Below are 23,022 nucleotides of genomic sequence, written 5' to 3' on the forward strand. Positions count from 1 at the left end.
GCTTTTAAGTTTGGCAGTTACAACAAAGTTAGTATAAATATTCATATGCAGGTTATTATGTGGACATAAAGTTTCAACTATCCCGGGTAAATATCAAGAAGTAATTAATGATCACAGGGTAAGAATATGCTTTGTTCTGTAAGAAGCCACCAAAAAGATTTCCATAGTGGCTGTACCATTTTTGCATTCAATCAATAAATGAGAGTTCCGTAGTGTTTCAAAGTCTCATCAGCACTTGGTGTTCTGGACTTTAGCACTTCTAATCGGTGTGTGACGGTATCTCGTTTTCCATTTTTATGAAATGCGACATTTATGAGTGAGAAAGTTATCCCAAAGAATAAATAATGTGGACTACTGGTAAAACTTTTGCACCTTTGGCTTAAAATCTAAGTAAATATTTATCTATCCAAACTCATTTCTGTGTATAGTTTCTTCCCCTTTCTTCAAAGAATTAGTGTCACTTCCACGAAGTCTTTCAACTATATTTTGTATTCAAACCAGTTATATAAAACAATTTTTGTAAAGCAAAATATAGAGGAAAAGCATTATTGACTTGATTAGTTAAGTTCAAGACGTATATATTCCCATCTTGACAGCCTTCGTTTGACCTTTACAACTGATGCTGACCACATTCCCTCTGTGACCATGTAGTGTGACTCAAGAAATTTCTCAAATCTCATTTCTGAACTCCTCTCATCCCCCTAGTCAGAGAAAAGCAGTGCACAATAAACCAGTTTTATAAACAGATAAAATGAGGTCAGAATCACAAGAGTTGTAACAGGGTTCCGACCACTCATCTTCGAAACGCTTTCAAAACAAAAATTTCTGCCGGGGCGGTTCTCTGGCAGGCTGATGACTTTGGGAGCGGGGTCGAGCATTTCCCTTCCTGAGAGCTCCCCGGGTAACGAGCAACCAGCGTGTCAGGGCCGGGCTTTGTAAGGCGTACTGTGTATTGCAGACTACCATCTTCCTACACTCACAGACCATACATTTCACCAAGAATTGCATCACATGCTCAACAGGTAACACGTCTACGCGCCTACAGCAGGGCGGACCCAGTCAGAAGAGCCACACACACAATTTCCGGCCTTCCTCTGCATCCAGACCCCGCTTTCAAGCCGTTCCACACGGCGGCTCCCTCCGTTCTGTGGCCCTAGGTAATTACGAAAGACGGCTCGCGAGGGCCAACGGTCCCCGGGCCAAAAGGATCACAGCTGCGCCGAAAAAAGACGGTCCTCCTACACAATACCAGTAACGGGGAAGTCAGTACTTAAATTTCCTAGTGTGAGGTAAGGAAAACAGCAAACAACAACCCCTACTCTGAGAAAGACCGAACCTCCAATATCCAGAGACCCTTTTTGGCGCGCCGACATGGCCGGAAGTGACGCAACAGCCGGCGCGCAGGGCCAACCCCAGGGAGAGGAGGCCGGGCGGGGGAGCGTGCGGGGACTGGGGGCGGGGTGCGGCCGTAGCTCCGTTTCCGGTGGCTCGTAGCGCTCGCTCACTCCAGCTGCAGCCACTCTTGCCCGTGGCTGCTTCCTCCATCCTGGTATTTTTGGAGCCTCCATCCTGGTTCTTCCAAAGTGCCCGGACCCAAAACAGGAAGTAAGTGCGATAGAACCTTCAGGTCCCAACCGCCGCCAGGGCCGCTCCGCCCAGTGGAGTCTGTCCGGCCCCCTTGTTGCCCGCCTGCTCCCGCCGGCCGGCGCCAGCTGCAGGCGCTCTGGCACCGCGGGCGGGGTCGGAGCTGGGCCTTCGTGACGCCGAAGCTGCCGTTCCCGCAAGCTCAGGCCAGGGCCTCCTTTTCGGGGCCGGGCTTGCGGTGGTGGCGTGGGCTGCAGAACAGGGTAGCGAGTTGCCGCCGAGGCACAGCTAGCGATCCGGCGGGGGCGGAAAATGGCGGCTTCGGAGGAGCTAAATGGCGCCGGGACCCCTGGGGGTGGGGTGGGCCGAGATCTTGGCTAGAGAATCGGGCCCGGGAACACGGAAAGTAAAGAAGCTTTCCTAGCTTTCTGGGGGGCGATGGGGAGTGGGGGTTCCTTTCTTATGTTTTTGTTATCTTTTCGGGGTTTTTTGGTCCAGTGAAGGAGAGGTGGGCTTGGATGAGATTGAGAGGATTGGGGCGGGTCTCGCCCCACCCCACCGCACCTCGTTTTTTCCTCGTACCTTTTTGTGTCTTCACATCTCCCATCTTTTGGGAGATGGCCCAAGGCGGAGGGAATCGGGGTTGCTGGCCGTACAACTCAGGTTGTCAGCCTGAGTCTTTTAGAAAAGGGAAAGATGGGACCTGGACTGCGGGGAGACAACCCCAAACCGACGGAGAGCAGGAATATGCGCCTGCAAAATGGAAATCGTGTTTTGCCGAAATTCGAGGAAGTTCTTAAAATTTGAAATCTTCGTCCTTTGAAATAGACTTTGAGAGTCTTAAGTGAATCTGCGGCGTAGATTTGAGGGTAGAAGTGACGAAATGCTGTTCTATGCAGTTGAATGATACAGCATATGTTTTTAGAATAAAAATAATTTGGTGTAAATAAGGAGAGGTGATAAGTCAATGAAATGTAAAAGGACTCCGTTTCCCTGATTGAATTTAGAAATTCAAATCCAATGCCTATTTTCTCGTAACTTTATTCATCTTTGTGCACCTTCTGACAGTAGGTGAGGCTACTCGTTGGGACTTTTGACAAGATGCGAATTCTGTAGGATTGCTTTCTAATATTAAGTATTTTAAACTTAGAATAATACCATTTGAAAATGTTTTATCTTCACTGATTTTACCTTTGCTTCGAATTCACGAAAGACAACCATTTATAGCTTTTAAACTCCAGTTGAAGTATAAAACATTCTTGGCATTATGTTAAAAGTTTTACAAACAAAAATGTTTTAGTGAAGGATTTTCGTGTTTTCCCATTACTTCAGATTTTTTTCCTTTTAGCTGTGGTCTTAAATTTGTGTTTCTCACTGAATAGTTTACCATCACTTAAACGTTTAAGTTTTTGGTGTAACATCACCACAGTTTTTAGCTTTTTTCTCTGTTGCTGTAGTGGTAAGATTCATTTATTAGGTTAAGATTTAGAGACCTAGTTAAGGTTCAGGAAAATATTGTTTACGTTCCTTGTCGTTACAAAAGTTGTCAGACTGTAAAATTTGGTGTGAAAATCAAGTTTTTTTCCCTTCATTCACAAGGGACAAAAAATATCTTGATCCTTTCTGAAATTACGTGTTATGAAGAAAAAATGCATTTCTTGTTTTGTTATCTTATTATTTTAACTCCCATATACTAAGTTACTTTTATGTGCCACCAAACAAGCTAATTTTTTTTTTTTTTTTTTTTTTACTATTTTAGTTGATAGGCTCACCCCAAAATATGCTTTTTGGGACTGATCTAGAACCAGCATATTCTCCGTGAATCTCTTTAATTGATTGCAGTTGAGCTAGATGGTGGAGCCAAAATGCTATTGCCCTGTCTTCATCAACAGTTAATCAGTAAGTACTGGGCATTGCATACTTATATAGAACTTTTAAGTCCATAGTTTAAGCAATTATATAAATAAATATATGCTATATAAACATTTTTCTCTGAGTGTTCAGGTTTTAGAATTATTTGAGGGAAAGCAATCACAAAAGAGTATTGGGGTTAGAATTTGAGCTTTGAAAGCAGAGTATGGCTGGGAAATGGTTACTGGTAGAGAGTTCTATCCCCTCCCCCAAAAAGGTAGTTGTCCTCTTTCTAGTCTTTCCCCCACCCCACCCCAAGTTTTCTTCTTTTTACAGGCTTCTAAGATGAAGAAAAGTTATTTCGTTTCACCCTCACCGAAGCAGGAGAGAGAAGTATAATTGTAAGGTTAGCTAGACCTTAGTAGTTAATATTGAAGTAAAAACAACAAAAGTAGACCTTACTTTCCCGCATGTTTACCTTTCTGCTCACTTTATCTAACAACTGTAGACCCTAATTTTTATTAATGTTGTAATAAACATGTTTCCTGAAAATAATATTGTTTTAAAGTTGTTTTCTTCATGCTCCATCAAAAACGTTGGCTTAAGTTAACATTTGTGACAGTGAATCAGTTAATGTGAACCCAGTGCCTGGTACATTGTTGTTAAAATTTTGAGGGGGTTGGGAAGTGTGTCTTCTTGTAAAAACATCAAAACTTTAAAACAGTAATTAGAAAGAGTTCCAGTTTTTTAATATCATATGTAGCATCTGTTTGGAGAAGGCAACGGCAACCCACTCCAGTACTCCTGCCTGGAAAATCCCAGGGTCGGGGAGTCTGGTGGGCTGCCGTCTATGGGGTCGCACAGAGTCGGACACAACTGAAGCGACTTAGCAGCAGCAGCATTAGCCTGCTTTCTCAAAGTGGTATTTTCTTTTTTAATAGTTTTCTCTTAACATCATCATTTTTAGCACTTATCCCCCCTCATATAAAAGAATTCCTTAGGAATTGGTATGCTTCTAAATGCTTTGAGTTCCAAAGCCTTTTCTGTCCTCAAATGATATGCAATGACCTGAGAAAATGAAAAACCTACTGCCAAGAGTCTTAAAGTATGATTAATAACATACAGAGTTATGAAATGTATGTGGTATTTGTTTGCTTTCCTATCATTTTCTCCCTTCATTTTTTTTTTTTTTTTTTTTGCCTTTTGTGAAGAGGATGCTTGTAATAGAAGTCAAAAATATGTTTTGTTTTTGTTTTGATTTCAGAAAGGTAAATGGTAAACTTAAATAAAAGAAGGAGCCTGATTATCATGTCTTCTTTTTCAAGTTTATGTAAAGATCCCATTCCATGACTGAATAGCAGAAAGTTGTCATGAGAAAGCACACTGGATAGCCCTTTATGAGCAATTTAACTTGTTTTTGTTTGGTGGGTATATGGGAGGGATATTAACCTTATCCCATTTTTTTAAGCTGTTGTTTTAGTTGTGTGCCATTCTTTCAAGCACCTGGTTGTCAAAAGAATCTTTTTTGACCATTAGGTGTTAATGCAGCAAATGAAATGCTTATTAGACTTACTTACTATCCACGTTGTTTTATATCTGTTGAAGCGTGGTTTAAAAATCAGCTTCAGTGTATTGATATACTTAATCTAAGTGAAAGCGAAAGTCTGTGGAATTCTCTAGGCCAGAATACTGCAGTGGGTAGCCTTTCCCTTCTCCAGGGGATCTTCCCAAAGTGAAGTGAAGTTGCTCAGTCGTGTCCGACTCTTTACGACCCCATGGACTTTAGGCTCCTCAGTCCATGGGATTTTCCAGGCAAGAGTGCTGGAGTGGATTGCCGTTTTCTTCTCCAGAAGATCTTCCCAACCGAGGGATCAAACCTAGGTCCTCCCGTATTGCATGCAGATTCTTTACCAGTTGAGCCACAAGGGAAGCCCAAAACTGACTCTGCAACCCCATGGACTAATATTCCAGGCTCATCTGTTCATGGGGATTCTTCAGGCAAAAATGCTGGAGTGGGTTGCCATGCCCTCCTCCAGGGGATCTTTCCAACTCAGGGATTAAACCCAGGTCTCCCTCATTGCAGGCAGACTCTTTTATCTTCTGAGACACCAGGGAAGTCTGAAAGTTGCCAAGTCGTGTCCAACTCTTTTCGACCCCATGGAATTCTCCAGGCCAGAATACTGGAGTGGGTACCTTTGCCTTCTCCAGGAGATCTTCCCAACCCAGGGATTGAACCCAGGTCTCCTGCATTGCAGGTGGATTCTTTACCAGCTGAGCCACAATATTTAGTATTCTTGCCTGGAGAATCCCCATGGACAGAGAAACCTGGAGGGTTAGATATTTATATTTAGATACACTGTAGGGTGATAATTTAATGTACTCCCTTTAAAGAGCTTCTTATGATGCTTTACATAAAGGACTCCGTTTTGAATGGATGAAATCTTAAAATGTAGCCAAATACACATTATATTAACTCTTAAATCATGCACTGGGTGAAAGACGTTTTTGCTTTTTAATAAATGGTATGATTATATTCCGAAATGAGGTATAAAGTGGTGCACCAAGTAATTACTACCAAGTAATTTTCTTTTACTTTAATAATGTCACTGTTCCCAGTGGTTGGTAATTGAAGTCAACATCTTAAACAATTAAAGCCTATTATAATAAATCCCAGTAATATCTTTATTGACATTTTATGGTATACAGTCATTACCTTAAAACAAAGCCATAATGAACATTAGTTAGCTACCATAATTCAATATGCCTTATGTTCATGTACAGCTCTGCTTCTCACACTTTGTGCTAAGTATAAAGAACAAATCCCCAGGGGCCTGGGACCGTAGTTCAGAGCACTCAACATCAACCATGAAGTGTTCCCCATTCCTATTTTTAATAAAATCATTATTTAAGATGTTATTCTGTGGTGGTGTCTGTTTTCCGACATCCTATGTACCCGTGTTCAGGATGTAGGAATTTGTTACCTATTCTCTTCCACTAAAACTTTCTATTTAGCAGATTTTTCATTCTTTCAAAATAAAAATTTTAAAACATTTTTCAAATTATTATATGTTACTAAGAAAATCCCCATATAAGCATTTCCTAAGGTGTTAGTTATCTATCACCAGGTTTCATAGTGGCCAAAACAGTCTATAAGAGCAAGACCTTGAAAAAAAAAAATGTTCAGTAATAGGTTAATGCTTAAATAAGTTTGGGTACTATGCACACAAATAAAGCACTATGAAAGAGTTAACTAGTAATATTGGAAAGTAAGTGCAAAAAAGTTACAAAAGATACAGGTATTATTTAAAACAATAAACATCACAAAAATTTGGAAGATCATCACACAGAGAAGAGTAAAATGAGTGATTTTCTTATGTTGGGACAGGAAAAAAGACATTTGAAAACGGAATGTGTCCTCACTGCCTTATTAGTTGGATTATGCCAGAAACTTTGTCTCAGCTAATGTTTCTCAGTCAGCCTCATCCAATAAAATTTTGGTGCTTTTATGTTCTGTAGCTTGCCTGATTTCTTGCTATAAAATTATTGTAATGTTTTTCATGCCATGTAGTCTCATCCCATCTTGCAGTGTGGAATCACAACTTCAAGATTCAAGGGTCACCAAGTGTTAACTCTGCTTCTCGTGATCTCTACTAATATTTGATACCCTTCCCACCTTAAACTTGAGTACTGTGCTTGGGAATCAATGACATTTTTCTACAAAACTAAGAAGAAATGCCACTTCTTGGTTTGATCTAGTTTATAGAAGATTTGATACTTAGTTTTAAGTTGCTCAGTTGTGTTCAACTCTTTGCAATCCCATGAACTGCAGCACGCCAGGCTTCCCTGTCCATCAGTAACTGCCGGAGCTTGCTCAAACTCACGTCCATTGAGTTGGTGATGCCATCCAACCTATCTCATCCTCTGTCATCCCGGTCTCCTCCTGCCTTCAGTCTTTCCCAGCATGAGGGTCTTTTTCCATGCTCAATAAATCTTTAATCCAGTTTTCTGTTGATGAGCAGGCTGTGTTCCCTCCCTGTTGTTTGGCTTAAGGCCAAACTGTCAACCCGGACTCCTGGACACTCACAGGCAAGTCACAGCCTGTTGCATAGTTCTCTTACAGGAGGTCGCCATCCGTTGCACCATAGAGCCACTGAGCAGACGACCCACAAGCTGCAGAACAATTACACCAAAGAAATGCTTGCACTCTTAAGAAAGTTCTAGGACCCACAACATATTTCCCAACCTGGGGATCCAAGAACCCCCAGGGAATTTGACTTCGGAGGCCAGTGGGATTAGATTACAGAGCTTCCACAGCACTGGGGAAACAGATTGTTGGAGGGCACAAAATCTTGTGCGCACCAGGAGAAGGGAGCAGTGTGTCCCCACAAGAGAGTGATAAGATACTTAACTGCCTAGAAAATCAGGACAATTACGTAGGTTTAATTGATGGAAATACTAGTTTAAGGTAATCCAATGAATAAACCTGACATCAATACAAAAATGGAGTAGAATGAAGGACTCATTTCCTTAAATTGTGTGTTAAATAACAGATCCAAGAGTAGTGGGGTTTTTTGGTTTTACATTGAGTAGGTTCATGTTCATTGGGAGCTATAAATGTAAACAAATGCATTTCTCATTTTAACGTAAGTACATGTAAGTATTATAAATGTTTTGTACCACATTTCAGGTATTCTTGATTTTACTGAAGTATTGTTTCAGATGCCCCCCAAATGCTGGAAGTGTGCCAAAATGCCATGTCACCAATTAAAAATGGATGTTAAAACTTTTTTCAAGTTCTCACTTACAGTTGGTAAAACAGTACATATAGTATAACCCATTTTAGAGAAAGAAGGGAAGATCTAAATGGGATGACAGTGTGTGTTTATTTGCCCACAAAATTTGATACTAGATACATTGCTGATACATTTCCCTGATAAACCAAGTGGAAAATGGGTTTTCAATTCAGGTATAGTTTCATGCATAATGAATTACAAAGCACTAAATTACTTACTTTTGTTACCTTACTTTCATAAGTGGATTTATTCACCAGTATTTTTCATTTAGTCTAATAGTCCTACTAAGATACGGATGTATTCTTCATATAAATAACAGCTATCTTGACTCTACCATCGGTAGTGTCTACTCCCTCTACTTAACTTGAAAGCTAAACCTTGTAGACCTGTTTGCATTACCTTCTATACTTAAAGTTCTCTGTATCTCAGTAGCATTGCCCAGTCAAGTAGTCACTTCTCCATCTTATCCTCTCAGCAGTATTTAACAGTCTACTGACTACTTAGTGCTTCTTGAATCTCTGTTTTCCTCCTATATCCTGGCTGGTCCTTCTCAGTCTTCTTTTCTTGTTTGTGTATTGCTTGACTTTCCAGTAATACTGGGCTATCTTCTCTCTAACTTATCTAGTTGATCTTATCTTTACAGTTTGCATGCCACTAACTCATTTATCATTATATAATTCTTGCCTGTTGAATTACAGCTTCCAACTGGTAACTTGACATCTTTGTTTGGGTGCCTTATATCTTAATTTGTTAGTATTAACAGTAATAAAATACTTAATAAAAGATATTTTAGTGCCCCAAAACTCAGCTATTCAAGCCAGAAGCCTAGGAATCATCTTGAAATAGCTCCTTTCAGCAAATCTCCTTTCTTAATCTCCTTTCAGCAAATCTTGTCAACACTGCCTTCAAAATAAATCCTCTGTCCAGACTCCTTCCTTTCATTTCTGCCACCTATTCTAAATGACTCATTTCTTGGACAACTGCTTGTCTCCTGACTTACTCCCTTATCTGTCCTCCATGTTGCAATCTGAATGATCTTTTTAAAATGTAAATTGTTTCCCAATTTAAAACAGTCCAAGAATTTGTAAGGCCTTGTGAAATGTGCCCCTGCCTTTTCTTCCAGTCTTAAATTCAGCCACTCTCCCTCTTGCACAAAAACCTCTGCATAGTGGCTTTCTTTTGTACTCCACTCCCACCCGTCCAAGTCAGGTCCCACCTTGAAGACTTGGCTATTAATCTGTTGGCTGGCTTGCAGTCATGCACTTGAAATAGTGAAATGGTATCTCTTCATCTTGCTGTTGAGGCAATGTAAAGTAGCCACTGAGATAAGGTTCAGTGTCTGTAGTATGATAGTATTTCTGTTAAGTATATGTAACAGGCAGGGATGTGTGTGTTAGTCACTCAGTTGTGTTCAACTCTGTAACTCCATGGACTGTAGCCCTCCAGGCTCCTCTGTCTGTGGAATTCTCCAGGCAAGAGTACTAGAGTCAGTTGTCATTTCTTCCTCCAGTATATCTTCCCAACTCAGGAATCAAACCCAGGTCTCATGCATTGCAGGCAGATTTTTTACTGTCTGAACCACCAGGGAAGCCCCAGGGAGGGATATATATATTTTCTTACATAAAGTAACTGGAAGGAGGCATGAGAAATCAACAGCCTTCTTTACCTCCATGAAAGGGATCTAGGTGACTGGGGAACTAGAGTGGAAAGGAGGCTTCACCATTACCTTTGAATTTTGAACCATGTAAATCTGTTACCTAAAAAAGAAAATTAGAGGAGTTTCTTAAATACTAATAAATGCAGACCGTGTAGCTCTAACTACAAGAAGGGGGAAACCCCAGGAAAATGAGTCAAGAGCTTATATTTTGGGGTTTTAAAAAAGTAGCGACTGTCCTAGAGAGTATCTCACACATTGGGAATGTGATATATATTTGTTGATTGAACAGATAAGCTAATTAATTTGTAAAGCAGTGTAGACCCATTTACTCATCTCCAACATGAATTACCAAACTTTTAAAAATGAACCTAGATTCCTGCTTTAAAGCTAGTACACTCTTTGGGATCACCTCAATTTTGATAATACAGATTATCAAGAATGATAAAGTTCCTATCTAGCTATTTCAGACTCCCTTTTCCATGTACCATTGTCACTTTTTCTCAGAGTTTTAGATTAACTTGGGTCCTGAGATCACATTCATTAAAATGCTAAGCCAGTAACAAATTTGCACTTATCAAATGAAAAATTGTGCTTTTTTGTTTGTTTTTACTTTGTTGTTTCTTTTTTAATAAAAAAAGAAACTTTGTTGTTTCTTTTTTAATAAAAAAAGAAACTTTGTTGTTTCTTTTTTGTTGTTTCTTTTTTAACCTTTGTTGTTTCTTTTTTAATAAAAAAAGAAACTTTGTTGTTTCTTTTTTAACCTGGCAAGGTTACCAGGAGTAGAGTTTACATCTAAATGGTTGGAATATAAATTTGCACATCCTTTCAGTAAAATAGACTGCAGTATGATTTAAGAGTTTATTTTGTCATATTCTTTGATCTAATAACTTTTTAAAGAGTACAGAAAAACCTCAGTTTAATACCTAGCTTGGCTTCCTTCACAGTTTTCAATGCAGGATATAAAAGTGCTTCTATGGTATAGTCTCATAAACGTGTTGAAAGTGAACTATAATTTTGCAAAGTTTATGGATGGTTTTAACTTTTTTTAACATTTCATTTTTCCATCTTCTGGAGTAGGTACAAACCAGATTTTAAGAAGTTTTTAATGGATTCAGAAATGAGAACAACACGAAATATATTAACTGATTGAATGTTTCTCTAGCAGGATCTGTACCTGTTGCACTACAGACTCATTTATGTATACCAGTTCTAATTAGAATACTGCAAAAACGAGAAATTTAATTACTGGTTTTGCATCCCCTTAAACCTAAAATCTTACTGTGTTTTTTAGTTTTTGGTTGATCCTTTGGGGTGAAGATGAGAATCCTATTAAAAAATCCTTTAAAAATCAGTCAATTCAAATTTTGTAAATTTCACATTGCATTGAAAAGTTTGTTTATAATTTACATCTTCTAGCCTGACTGTTTAGGATTTTTTTTTCCCACAAATCCCTAGGCAGGGTTAACAGATAGTGTATGGTTTTTTAATACTTTAAGATGAAATATAGTACTACATATAAAGAGAGGTGCTGACTATTACAAAGAAAAAAATAACAGTTATTGGTAATACTTGTGGTACTGGTGGTTAGTATACACCCTGGATCGAGTTACATGTACCCAAGTCTACAGTTCATAGAACCACTGGTATAGTTCAACTTGTTTTTTCCAAGAAAGCTTGACTGCCTAATGAGGGACAACTTATGTTGAGAAACCACATGTAAACCGACTTAGTAGGCATAGGATCCTATCATTTCTGTTCTTCACTGGAGAATAGTTTTAGAGGCTGATTTCCAAAAGCTCTACTTAAAGAATTCTGGGTTGGTCCTTCTTCTTGTACTTGAGACATCACAGAGGCTAGAAGCAAAATTGTCATCAGCATACTGCTAGCAGACAGTTGTTTGTTCTCAGTAAGTGTTATTGTGTAATGCTATTACTTTTTCAGAGTGTTGCAGAGGTAGGAACATGGGGGAGAAACAATCTGGATAACATGAAAGTGATGCTGGTGGCTAAGGGAAAGCATCTGGATTCTGTGGGAAGGGCTATAGCTGATCCATCTGTTTTCTAGGTAAGCATTCCTTTGTTCTGGGTACCTCACCTCATGATTTGCAAATTTTCGTCATAACTAAATCATGGTCTCCATTTAACTTTAATTTGGAAATGACATCTTTGACATTGTAAAATGAATGATGTCCTTCTAAAACAGTAATTTGTATAGTAAAACTTGAATAAATCACTAGATCTTCACCAAGTAAATGTTAATAGTTCTTAAGTTTTTCTGCCAAGGAAAAATGCACTTGTGTAAGTGGCAATTATATGTATAGACAAATATCTTACATATAGGAACCAAATAAATATTGAATGATTAATTTGAAACACATCAAGGCTTATGTCCTCTGTATTATTTAGTTGGAGGCTTCCCAGATGGCTCAGCTGGTAAAGAATCTGCCTGCAATGCAGGAGACCAGGGATCAATCCCTGAGTCGGGAAGATCCCCTGGAGAAGGGAATGGCAACCCACTCCAATTTTCTTGCCTGGAGAATCCCATGGACAGAGGAGCCTGGCGGGCTGCAGTCCATGGGATCGCAAAGAGTCGGATACAGCTGAGCGACTAATACTAGACTACTAGACTAGACTATGTGGACCAGACCAAAATTGAGTGTTGAGACAAGAACTTCATTGAACATTACAAGGTAAGCCCAAAGACTTCAGTTAGGCCACTGATTACAACTCAGTGCATTTCCACCTATCAGCCATGACATACTGCAATTAAAGCACTGATCATTCAGTTTGTCTAAACAAAAAAAATAAGTATAAAATAATAGGTAAAGACTCAGTTCTCTATTTCAAAAGAAGGCCTAGCTCCATGTCTATTAGGAAACAGTTTGGTCAATGATAGATATATGTACTTGTTCAATATTATTAAAAAAGAATTATTTAGTGTTCATATTTTTCAGATAATAATAAGCTTAAATACTTGTAAAAAATGTTTCTCTTAATCTAATTCTTAGATTAAGAGAAAAATTGTGCTGGATCTTCTGCTAAAGAATCAGAAGTTATTAAACATCTGAGTATATCACAGAGCTGCCAATTAAAGTGGTGAGAGTTCTTGCTCATACGTCAGCTTGGAATAGACTATCTTTCATTGGATGTTATAGAAACAGCTCTTTAAAAAAAAAAAAGTAAATGCTTAAAGTTTTTAATTAATCATTGCATTTTAGATTGTTGCAGATTATTATAACTAATTCTAAGTAATTGGTATAAACTTTTTAAAAACAAATTTTGAAACTTGAACCATCATTGCAATTTCACACAAAGAGTACTGTAGGCAGATATATTTGGAGAGGGCTATTTTATGTTCATATATGGAAATAATTTTTTTAAACCTTAATCTGAAACCTATTCTTTTACAGATTTGAGTATGAGCACAGTTGAAGAGGATTCTGACACAGTGACAGTAGAAACTGTGGACTCTGTGACTTTGACTCGGGACACAGACGGGAACCTCATTCTTCATTGCCCTCATAATGGTAGGAAAACCTGCAGACATATAATTATAAATCTTTTTGGATTTCTGGATTTCATGTCACCTTTAAACCTTATTACTCAGACAGTTTAGTCTAGAACAGTAGAAAAGGAGGTTATTTCTTAGATAACCTTAATTCATGTTTATATTTTTAAAGTATACTTTGTATATTTTTTTAATATACCATAAATTTCGATCTTTATGAATCTTACAGCTATTTTATAAGTAGAATTTGTTGAATCTCTAATGATGGATTAACTATAATACACTTCCTCTTTGACACCATTTGATACCAGCAGTATATATAGTACATTAGAAAATGTAGAAATAATCCTGCCAATGAACATAGAAGAATTTTTTTTTGTCTAGAGCCTGTGTTAGAGAATTTTACATGACTGAATAGGACTTAATATCATCTGTAATGAACTAAAATTCAGTTGACTTGAGGCTTGTGGTTTTGTTATTTCTCTACCTGTTCCGTATTTATATTTATTTTTGCTTTTTAAGTTTATCCTTGTTCAGCGTAGGTTCTGTGTTCTTTTTCACTTAGTACTTAATCCCTGGGTTATTTCATTCAAATCTGTGGTTTTAATTTCTGCATAGCTACTACAGTGATTTAAACCTCTCTTTATTCTGAATTCTGTTTCTCATAGGCACCTTAAATTTCACATGCCTCTTATGTTTCAGGTCCCCTTTCCTTTGTTCAGGTTCTCATTTCTCACCTGAGTAGCCTTTTAGCCTATCTCTAACCTCTAATTTATCCTTCAAACTGCTGGTGATTGTGGTCATGATTCAATAGTACATGAAAGCTTTTTTTTAAAAAATAAGCTTCCCGGGATTTTTAGAATATAATTCAGGTTCTTTAATTTGGCACATAGGCCTCCCATCATCTCAGCTTTCTTTCCAGCTTCATTTCCTGCCACATTTCATATATCTGTGTTCCAGCAGTTCACAACTGTTATTTTCCTAACTTTCTGTAAGCTTTTCATACCTCAGTATCACTCCACATATTAATCCTACTGCCAGTGATAATCATTTTCCCCTGGCTTCTGTTTCTTTTTGAAATTCAAGACACCTTTTCTAGAAACCGTCCTTAACCTCCAGAAATTAAATGCTTCTCTGCTCATATAACAGCCTCTTCATTCCACCTTCATCGTTCTTATTAAACTATTTTGAAATTATATTAATCTCCACTGTACTACGAGCTCCTTGACAGTCAGGGTGTCTCTCATTGTTCTGCTTCTTGAACTTGAGAGGCAGTTCGAGAAGCAGAACTTCTGATGGTAGGTATTCAGTAAATATTTGTGAGTAATTAAATAACCAGTCTTTATCTTTATGTGTGAAATAATTTGGAAAGCCAGGTAATCACAGCACAAAAGTGTGATGTTTTAGAAAGTGCCACCTTGGTTCCTGGTTCCTTCTCATAAGAAGTGGAACTGAGGTAGGCGTGTTAAGGGCAGTGAGTCTCATTGCACAGCTGTCTTTTTCTGACTTAGCAAATTAATAAGAGTATTTTACATTCATAACTTGTGGAAGATTTTGTTTCCTCCTTTTTGATTTGAAGATTTCTGAGATTTTTTGTTCTTGTTTTATTTCATTAGAAGCTGATGAAATAGACTCAGAAGATAGTACTGAACCTCCACATAAAAGGCTTTGCCTGTCTTCTGAGGATGATCAAAGTATTGATGATTCCACTCCTTGCATATCCGTTGTTGCACTTCCACGTAAGTCACTGTATTAACATAGAGCTTCCCTTCTGAATCAGAGTTCACATTGCAAGAGATTAAACTGCATTTCAGTTTAACCCATCAGTTGGACCCATTATTTTTCTCCTCGTTTAATCAAAAAACCTCCTTTAATCGGCTCTTAATGAGTGCTTATTTATGTGCCAGGCATGGCTCTACATACTTTTGCTATATTGCCAAGTTTAATCTCTCAAGCTTTTATTTTAATTGACCCCCCCATCTAAGAGTCTTTTTAGACATTTTTTTCATAATCATGCTCTCCCACATGAAATTATAATTTCAGTATCATTGTTGTTTTGTTTTTAATGTACTATGTGTATGTATGTATGTCCTTGCTTTCTTAATAAAGAGAGTAAGGTTTTTTCATCTCCTCTCCTAAGAAGCATATTCACCCTCATTGAGAAGGCTTTCTCTAGAGGAGGTATTTTTATCCTTATGTTATAAATGAGAAAACAAAGGTACGGAGAGGTTAATAACTTGTCTAAGGTCTTACCCAGGCATTCTGGTTCTTGTAGTTTATGTTCTTTTTATGAGTTATATGGATAAATGGAAAGTAGAAGCCTGATAAGTTTATTCTAAGAAAGTTCTTAAAATGTTTATATTCCAAGATCATTTAGAATACACTGGATTCTAAGCAGGTGTAGTATTTTGGATGAAATACTGTTAGTGAAAGACTACAGCACATCAACTGTAATGTTAGAGTATATTTCTCATTAGTTTAGAAAAGAATATGGAATCTGTTGAACCGTGGTGGCCCTCCAAGGCTGGAGTAGATATCTCAGTCCCCGATAATGAGGCCCAGGGCTATTGGTGACGCACTCTGCACAGAGGAGGGTATTGCCATATCCAAGAACTTCCAGGGGAAGAGAACTAAGACTGGGTTTTCATTGTCAAAAATCATGTCTTCATAAGCAGATATTAATTGCTTATTAAACTGAGCAGAAAAGTATCATATTAATTGTAGTCACCATGCTGAACATTACATCCCCAAGATATAAAATAAATTTAATTAAGTCAGAATTTTTGCATGATTATCTTGATGTAAATTTTGACCTGTTACTTGATTTGGTTAGAGTGCCTTGAATGTGATTGTAGGTTTGATCTGCACTTGATATTTTGTTCTATTTTATGGAGTAAGACTAAATCCTTCACACACTCGTTCACTTACCTGGATAAAATAATATGAATGTGTTGACATGAAAGGCCATGAACTGTTTGATATTGGGTCATAGCATCACTGTGTAAAGAGGACAGTCTGGAGCCTAATTTATAGTAAGACTGAATTTATGAGGAGTGGCTTTAAGTTCCCTGGACTTGTAAGAACTTTGTTGATAAAAATCAACTTAGGAAAGTTTTTACGTTTAAAAAAGTCCCCAAAGCATGAAGTCCTATATCCATCACCATCTGGGACCAGTTAAATGGGCAAGTCATTTATGCTGGACTTCATGAAGATGAATATTAATTTAAAAATTTTAACTTTAATTTTAATATTGAGGTTTTCTTTAGATACTTTATAAAACTGATTAACATTTATCTGTCTGAGCCTTAAAAGTTCTCTTAACTCTCGTGTTAATCAGTGTAGATCACTTGCTGCTACTTTTTGCATTCATTTGCACACGTTTACTCCATTACCTATTCATCGTTAAAACTCTTGGAGTTTCTCTGGTAGCTCAGTGGTAATATGCCTGCCAATGCAGGAGACACGGGCTTGATCTCTGGTCCAGGAAGATCCCACATACCATGGAGCATCTAAGCCTGTGCACCACAACTACTGAACCCCCCTGCCACCAACTGCTAAAGCCTGTGTACCCTAGAGTCTGTGCTCCCCAACAGGAGAAACCACTGCAATAAGAAGCCTGCACACCACAACTAGAGAAAAGCCCTGAGCAGCAATGAAGTCCCATCTCAGCCATACATGAATAAATAAAACTATTTAAAAATACAACTCCTTGGAGAAGGAAATGGCAACCCACTCCAGTATTCTTGCCTGGAGAATCCCATGGGCAGAGGAGCCTGGTGGGTTACAGTCCATGGGGTCACAGAGTCAGACACGACTGAGTGACTTCACTTTCACTTCATGCTAGTAAATGTAAAATAATACATCATCGTAGTTTTATTTGCATTTCTCTAATGACTAATGATGCTGACCATACTTCAAGTGCTTATTGACCATTTTTATGTATCTCTTATTAAGTGTTTGATTCTTTCATTGACTGTTTAGAAAGCCATGTTATTTGACTTATTAAATTGTAAGAGTTCTTTATATATTAAATTGGTCAAAAAGTTAAAAAAATAAAATAAAATAAAAATACAACTCTTGTGATTATTCATTTAGATGATCGTTGGAGTTACTTATGCCTCTGATTCCTTTTGTTCTTCATGCTGCGTTATTTGTCATTCCCATACCACTCTTGCTATTGTACATATAACTGGAGTCTGTTTGTATCCTACTTCAGACTTTGTTTTCCTGCCACTAATTCCTATCTTTGCAATTTACTTTCTCTAATACTTCTGCAGTCCTTTGCCCCAGTGGGACCCATTAACCTTAGCACTTTGCAGTTATTTCTTCTTTACTCGTTTTCTTGTTTCCTTCACCTAGTTTCAGTTTTTATGGTAAATCATTATAATCTCTGTCTTGCATTTACCCTGAGATCCTTTTTTCTTTCCCTCACCTCACCTTTCTTTGATGAAACCACAACCCTGGTTCAATTTGTCTGCCTATTTATGACTATACCAGTATAGTTAATTGAAAGGGATTGGAGGAAAAAAGCACAAGTAAGCTGACTGCTCTCGCTTTAAATTTATGATCATTACATGGGTTCCTTATGTTGCATCCCAGTCATACCATACTTATCTGGTATTCTTTCTCCCACTCTAAGATGACTGTTTCATACATTTTGAAACCTCCAATATTTCTTCTACATTTTTAACTCTTAACTGATACCCTTGCTTCCTACTTTACTGAGAAATTTAAGTGGCCAGAAAATAGTTTCTGTAAGTTTCCACTACTACTAATGTATTTACAAACCAACTTGTATCTATGTCCATGTGGTCTTGTATTTTCACCCAGCTAAGGCCAACCCTTCAATATACCAAATCCCATCCCTTTTGCCTACCTAAAGACATAGTTGCAGGAATTCTCTCCTTTCTCTTCTGAATCAACAGTTTTTTTTTTTTGTTGTCTTCTGGATCATTCCCATCAGCATTACAAAAATACTATAGTTTCTTCTTTAAAATAAAATGTCCTGTTAGCTCACTTTGGGCTCCCATTCAGTTTCTCTACTTCCCTTTAGAACAGAAGTACCTTGAAAGAATTGCCTATACTTGCCTCCATTTCTAATTCCTTTGTTCCATAAGCCTACTCCAATCAGTCTCTCAGCTTTTAATGCTATACTATAAATGCTGTCTCCAGAGACTTTCTTTTTTCTTCTTTTTTTTTTTAAGTTTTTTTTTCCAGAGACTTTCTTGTTGCTAAATCCAGTGGTGATTTTTTTTTTTTTAGTCTTTGTCTTACTTGATCTCCCCACATTTTTTATCACTCCTGTCTGAGACTTCTTGTCACTTGGCTTCCAGGAAATGCATTTCTCTAGTTTTCTCTCTGTCCATTTCTTCTTAGTCTCTTATGCTGACATGTCCACATCTCCCCAGCCTCTAAATGAGGAGTACCCAGGATTCAGTCTTAATTGCTTTTGTTTTCTGTTTTTACTCTCTAGAATTCATGCTTTTAAATCCCCCAAGTTATTCCAGGCCATACCTCTCTTAACTCCAAATGTTGAGTGGGTTTAAACATCTAGTATGTTTAAAACTGAGCTACATTTTTAAACTTGCTTCTTTCTAAACCCTTCCCCCCATTTCATTATTGGTAGGTACATTGTTCCAGTACCTCAGGTAAAAAACTTTTTTTTAAATTCCATTCTTGACATTTTATTTTCTTTCTTATTTGGTTTATCTGCATGCCCTTTTGGCTCTACCATCAAAATATATCTGCAATTTGAACTACTTATCACCCTCACTTGCCTTCACTCTAGTCCAAGTCACCAACACCTCTTACCTAGTAATAGATTATTGGCTTAGTTTCTTCACTCATCTCCTTCCAGCTAGGGCTGCCCTTCAGGCTATTTTCCCCTTAGCAGCCAGGGAGATCCTGTTAAAGAAAAACTCAGTTTATATCACTCCTCTGCTCTAAATCTTACTGTGGTCACCTTAGTGGAAGAGAATTAAAGCCAAAGTCTTCATTTACAGTGGCCTTCGAATCCCAAACAATATCTTGTTTGGTCTACTCTGGCCACACTGTCTTTGCTGTTCCAGCAGGCACTCAGAACCTTTTTGCACTTGGCTTTCCATCTGCCTTAAGTGCTATCTCTCAAGATAGCTTCATGACTAGCACTTTTCCTTGCTTTGTTCCAAATTCTGGTTACTTTTCCTGGCATCCTATTTAAAATTTCAAACACTTGGCCCTACTACCAACACGTTTCCCATACTTCATTTTTTCTTCTTAACACTTTTCCAACATAATACTGTGTTAATTTTGTCTTCCCCCTAGACTCCAAGTGCCTTGAAGGCAGAATTTTGGGGTTTTTTCGTTTATTGTTGTCTCCATTGCCCAGAACAGTACCTCGCATGTATTAGGTGCGCTGCTGCTGCTGCTGCTGCTAAGTCACTTCAGTCGTGTCCGACTCTGTGCAACCCCATAGACAACAGCCCACCAGGCTCCTCTGTCCCTGGAATTCTCCAGGCAAGAACACTGGAGTGGGTTGCCATTTCCTTTTCCAGTGCAGGAAAGTGAAGTGAAAGTGAAGTTGCTCAGTCGTGTCCGACTCTTTGTGACCCCATGGACTCCAGCCCACCAGGCTCCTCCGTCCATGGGATTTCCCAGGCAAGAATACTGGAGTGGGGTGCCATCGCCTTCTCCGTAGGTGCACAATGGATACTTGTTAAGCAAATATATTTGTATGTGTATCACATATACTTAGGTGTGTGGATGTATTGGTGAGGAATATGTTAAGAAATTAGATGATCACATCCTAGTTCTTTGGGTATATTTTTTAATAATTAGGACCTGCTTTTATTACTCTGGAGATAAACTGTTCTTTTTCTTGAAGTTTCAGAAAATGATCAGAGCTTTGAGGTGACCATGACTGCAACCACAGAGGTGGCAGATGATGAGATTACTGAGGGAACTGTGACACAGATCCAGGTATAGTAAGTCTTTGTACGGCTGCAAGAAGATTATCCTTTGTACATAACCTTAGGTGATAAAATGATGAGAATAGATTCTGTCTGACAGTATGCATGAGTGCTACGTCTCTTCATTCACATCTGACTGCAATTCCATAGACTGTAACCTGCCAGGCTTTCTGTCCATGGGATTCTGCAGGCAAGAATACTGGAGTAGGTTGCCATGCCCTCCTCCAGGGGATCTTCCCGACCCAGGGATTGAACCAGTCTCTTATGCCTCCGGCGTTGTCTGGTGAGTTCTTTTCCTCTAGCTCCACCTGGGAAGCCCTGAGTCTGAAAAAGTAGCAATCACAGGATGGAAGTAAGACCCCACATATATGAGTCTCAGAATTGTAAACAACGATAGAATTTTAAAGCTGATTCCTTATAGAGTGGTTCACATCTGTTGAACTAATGCATATGCATTCTTTATCTCCCTAGAGTGATCTCTTTTGAGCTGTTAAATAACTTTAAATTTTACCTACCAGTTATTTGAGATATTGATTGGGATATAAAACTTTTTAAAATAAGCTTTACCCAGCAGTTATCTGTAGTGACTGATTTAGAAAGATTCCATGTGTTCTTTGCCCTAATGTGAATGAAAGCTGGTCATCTCAAATACATTTTAACTATAACAGTGGTAGTCATATTTCCTTTTGATAACCTGTACAACTAGATAGATTTTACCGTGTGTTGAGGTTAAATAATTAGCCTGTTTTCCTGTAAGTAGTCATCATTCTTAGCTCTCTTCAGTGGCCAGCAGCTTAAATCTATTTTACTTGTAAGTTTATCTCTGGCTGATTGTTCTTTTGCTCTGTCTCTTCATTTAATAAAATACTTTTTTAGCAGACAGTAGAGACATTGTACCATTATTTTTCTTATGTGAAGCATCATAATGACCCTTCTTCATTACGAAGTAGGTACAAGTTGATACATATCAGGGACTAAGGATATTTCAGGAAGATGTACTGTGAATTGCAGTGAGGAGCTTGAGAGCAGTTCCAGAATAACAGGATTTCCAGAGAAGTAACATGCTTCAGACATGCTCTAATGTGCTTCAGACGTCTTTGAGGCAAGCTGGGGAATTTGGACAGAAATTTTTCTAAATCCTCAGAAACAATAGGGCACATTCTTTCTTCAAAATGGATCTTGCAGGACTTCCTGGTGGCCCAGTGGTTAAGAATCCACCTGCCAGTGCTGTAAACATGGGTTCCATCACTGGTCAAGGAAGATCCCACATGCAGTGGAACAGATAAGCCATTGCACCACAACTGCTGAGCCTGTGCTCTAGAGCCTGTGCTCTGCAACAGGAGAAGCCACTGCAATAAGAAGCCTGTGCACTGCAACTGGAGAGCCAAAAAGAAATAAAAAATTTTAAAAACAGTTCTTGTCAAATTCATTTGTAGTGTTGTCTCACTTCCATTTTTAGCATGTTGAAAATAACTATATACATATGTCTCATTTGGTTTACAGCCTAGTTATTATCAGACTGATCAGTAGCAATGTACACAAGTTTTAGGGTTGTTTTGTTTAGATTATTTCTGAAGAGTTAATGAGTTACAATCTAATACTAACCTCTTGGTTTGTTATTACCATTAATTTCTAATGTTTTTTTAAATAACATTAGGTTGGGAGTGAAAGCACAGTTTAAAGTTCAGAAATAGTGTGCTTTTTTGCTGTGCCCTTTGTGGCAAACTAGGTGTAGTTATTGGACCTAGTTTAGCAGCTAATGCCCCCTTGTCCCATTCCAGTGGTGGGACTAGCTTGGAAAACAATTAGGAACTAAAATAAACTTCCCATGTATGTAGTACATTGTGGTTGCAAGAGGCATTTAGTGAGTGAAATATTTATTTTCAGATTTTTAAACCTGTATATATGATAATTAAGAAACCCAACAACCAGTTCATAAAGCCTTCATTTAGAAAAAGCAACAGCAAGTTAAACAAAGCCTGAGTAACTTGAAAAGATTTATATATAAAGTAGGAAAGTGGCTGGTGCTAAGTTGCTTCAGCCATGTCCAACACTATACACTATAGCCAACCAGGCTCTTCTGTCCATGGGATTTTCCAGGCAAGAATACTGGAGTAGGTTGCCATGCCCTCCCCCTAGGGATCATCCCAACCCAGGGATTGAACCCAAGTCTCATGTCTCCTGCATTGGCAGGTGAGTTCTTTACCACTAGTGCAACCTGGAAAGTTCTAAAGTAGTGAGAAACGGGTAAAATACCAAAAAACTTAATCACTATCTGTAAACTAAGTATAGATAGATAGCCTCTTAGGTACCTAAGTCTCCTGATATACTCAATTTGATAGACAGTGTTGAATATTACTGCTAGAATTTAGTAGTTATTTACTTCATTTGATGATTTTTGTCATGTTTAACATTATATGGTTTAAGTAATGTGTAAGTCTTCTTCAGGAAATTTTGCACCATAAGGCATTAAGTATTTACCCAAAGACAGTAATTAATCATGAAATGTTTATTCCTGAGATTCACAGAGTGGGCTTTGCTATATATATTTAGACTCACTTTGGGAAATGGTGATTTTATTCTTTCAACAAACTAGTTAATGTAAGAGAAAATCATCTCAGAAGATTTTTCTACATTTCTTAAAAGTATTGTATGTATCAAGATCTTTTGATAGCGCTCCATA

The 23,022-nt window shown here is 38.1% G+C and overlaps 1 protein-coding gene across 5 annotated transcripts in view; it reads left to right on the forward strand.

Annotated features, from left to right (window-relative positions):
* The first annotated feature begins 1,459 nt into the window (after positions 1 to 1,459).
* The window catches only part of DMTF1 (cyclin D binding myb like transcription factor 1), a 49,062-nt gene continuing 27,499 nt past the window's right edge, over positions 1,460 to 23,022 (forward strand). For 2 of the 5 annotated variants that reach the window (XM_070369714.1, XM_070369717.1), the window contains exons 1-7: positions 1,460 to 1,605; positions 3,344 to 3,483; positions 3,772 to 3,841; positions 11,827 to 11,949; positions 13,295 to 13,411; positions 15,009 to 15,131; positions 20,255 to 20,349. In XM_070369714.1, the coding sequence (XP_070225815.1) occupies positions 13,303 to 13,411; positions 15,009 to 15,131; positions 20,255 to 20,349 (327 nt within the window). In that variant the 5' untranslated portion in view covers positions 1,460 to 1,605; positions 3,344 to 3,483; positions 3,772 to 3,841; positions 11,827 to 11,949; positions 13,295 to 13,302. The other 3 variants (XM_070369716.1, XM_070369715.1, XM_005901001.3) reach the window with 3 other exon arrangements.

Source organism: Bos mutus, chromosome 4, assembly GCF_027580195.1.
Source record: "Bos mutus isolate GX-2022 chromosome 4, NWIPB_WYAK_1.1, whole genome shotgun sequence".
Taxonomy (NCBI): Eukaryota; Metazoa; Chordata; class Mammalia; order Artiodactyla; family Bovidae; genus Bos; species Bos mutus.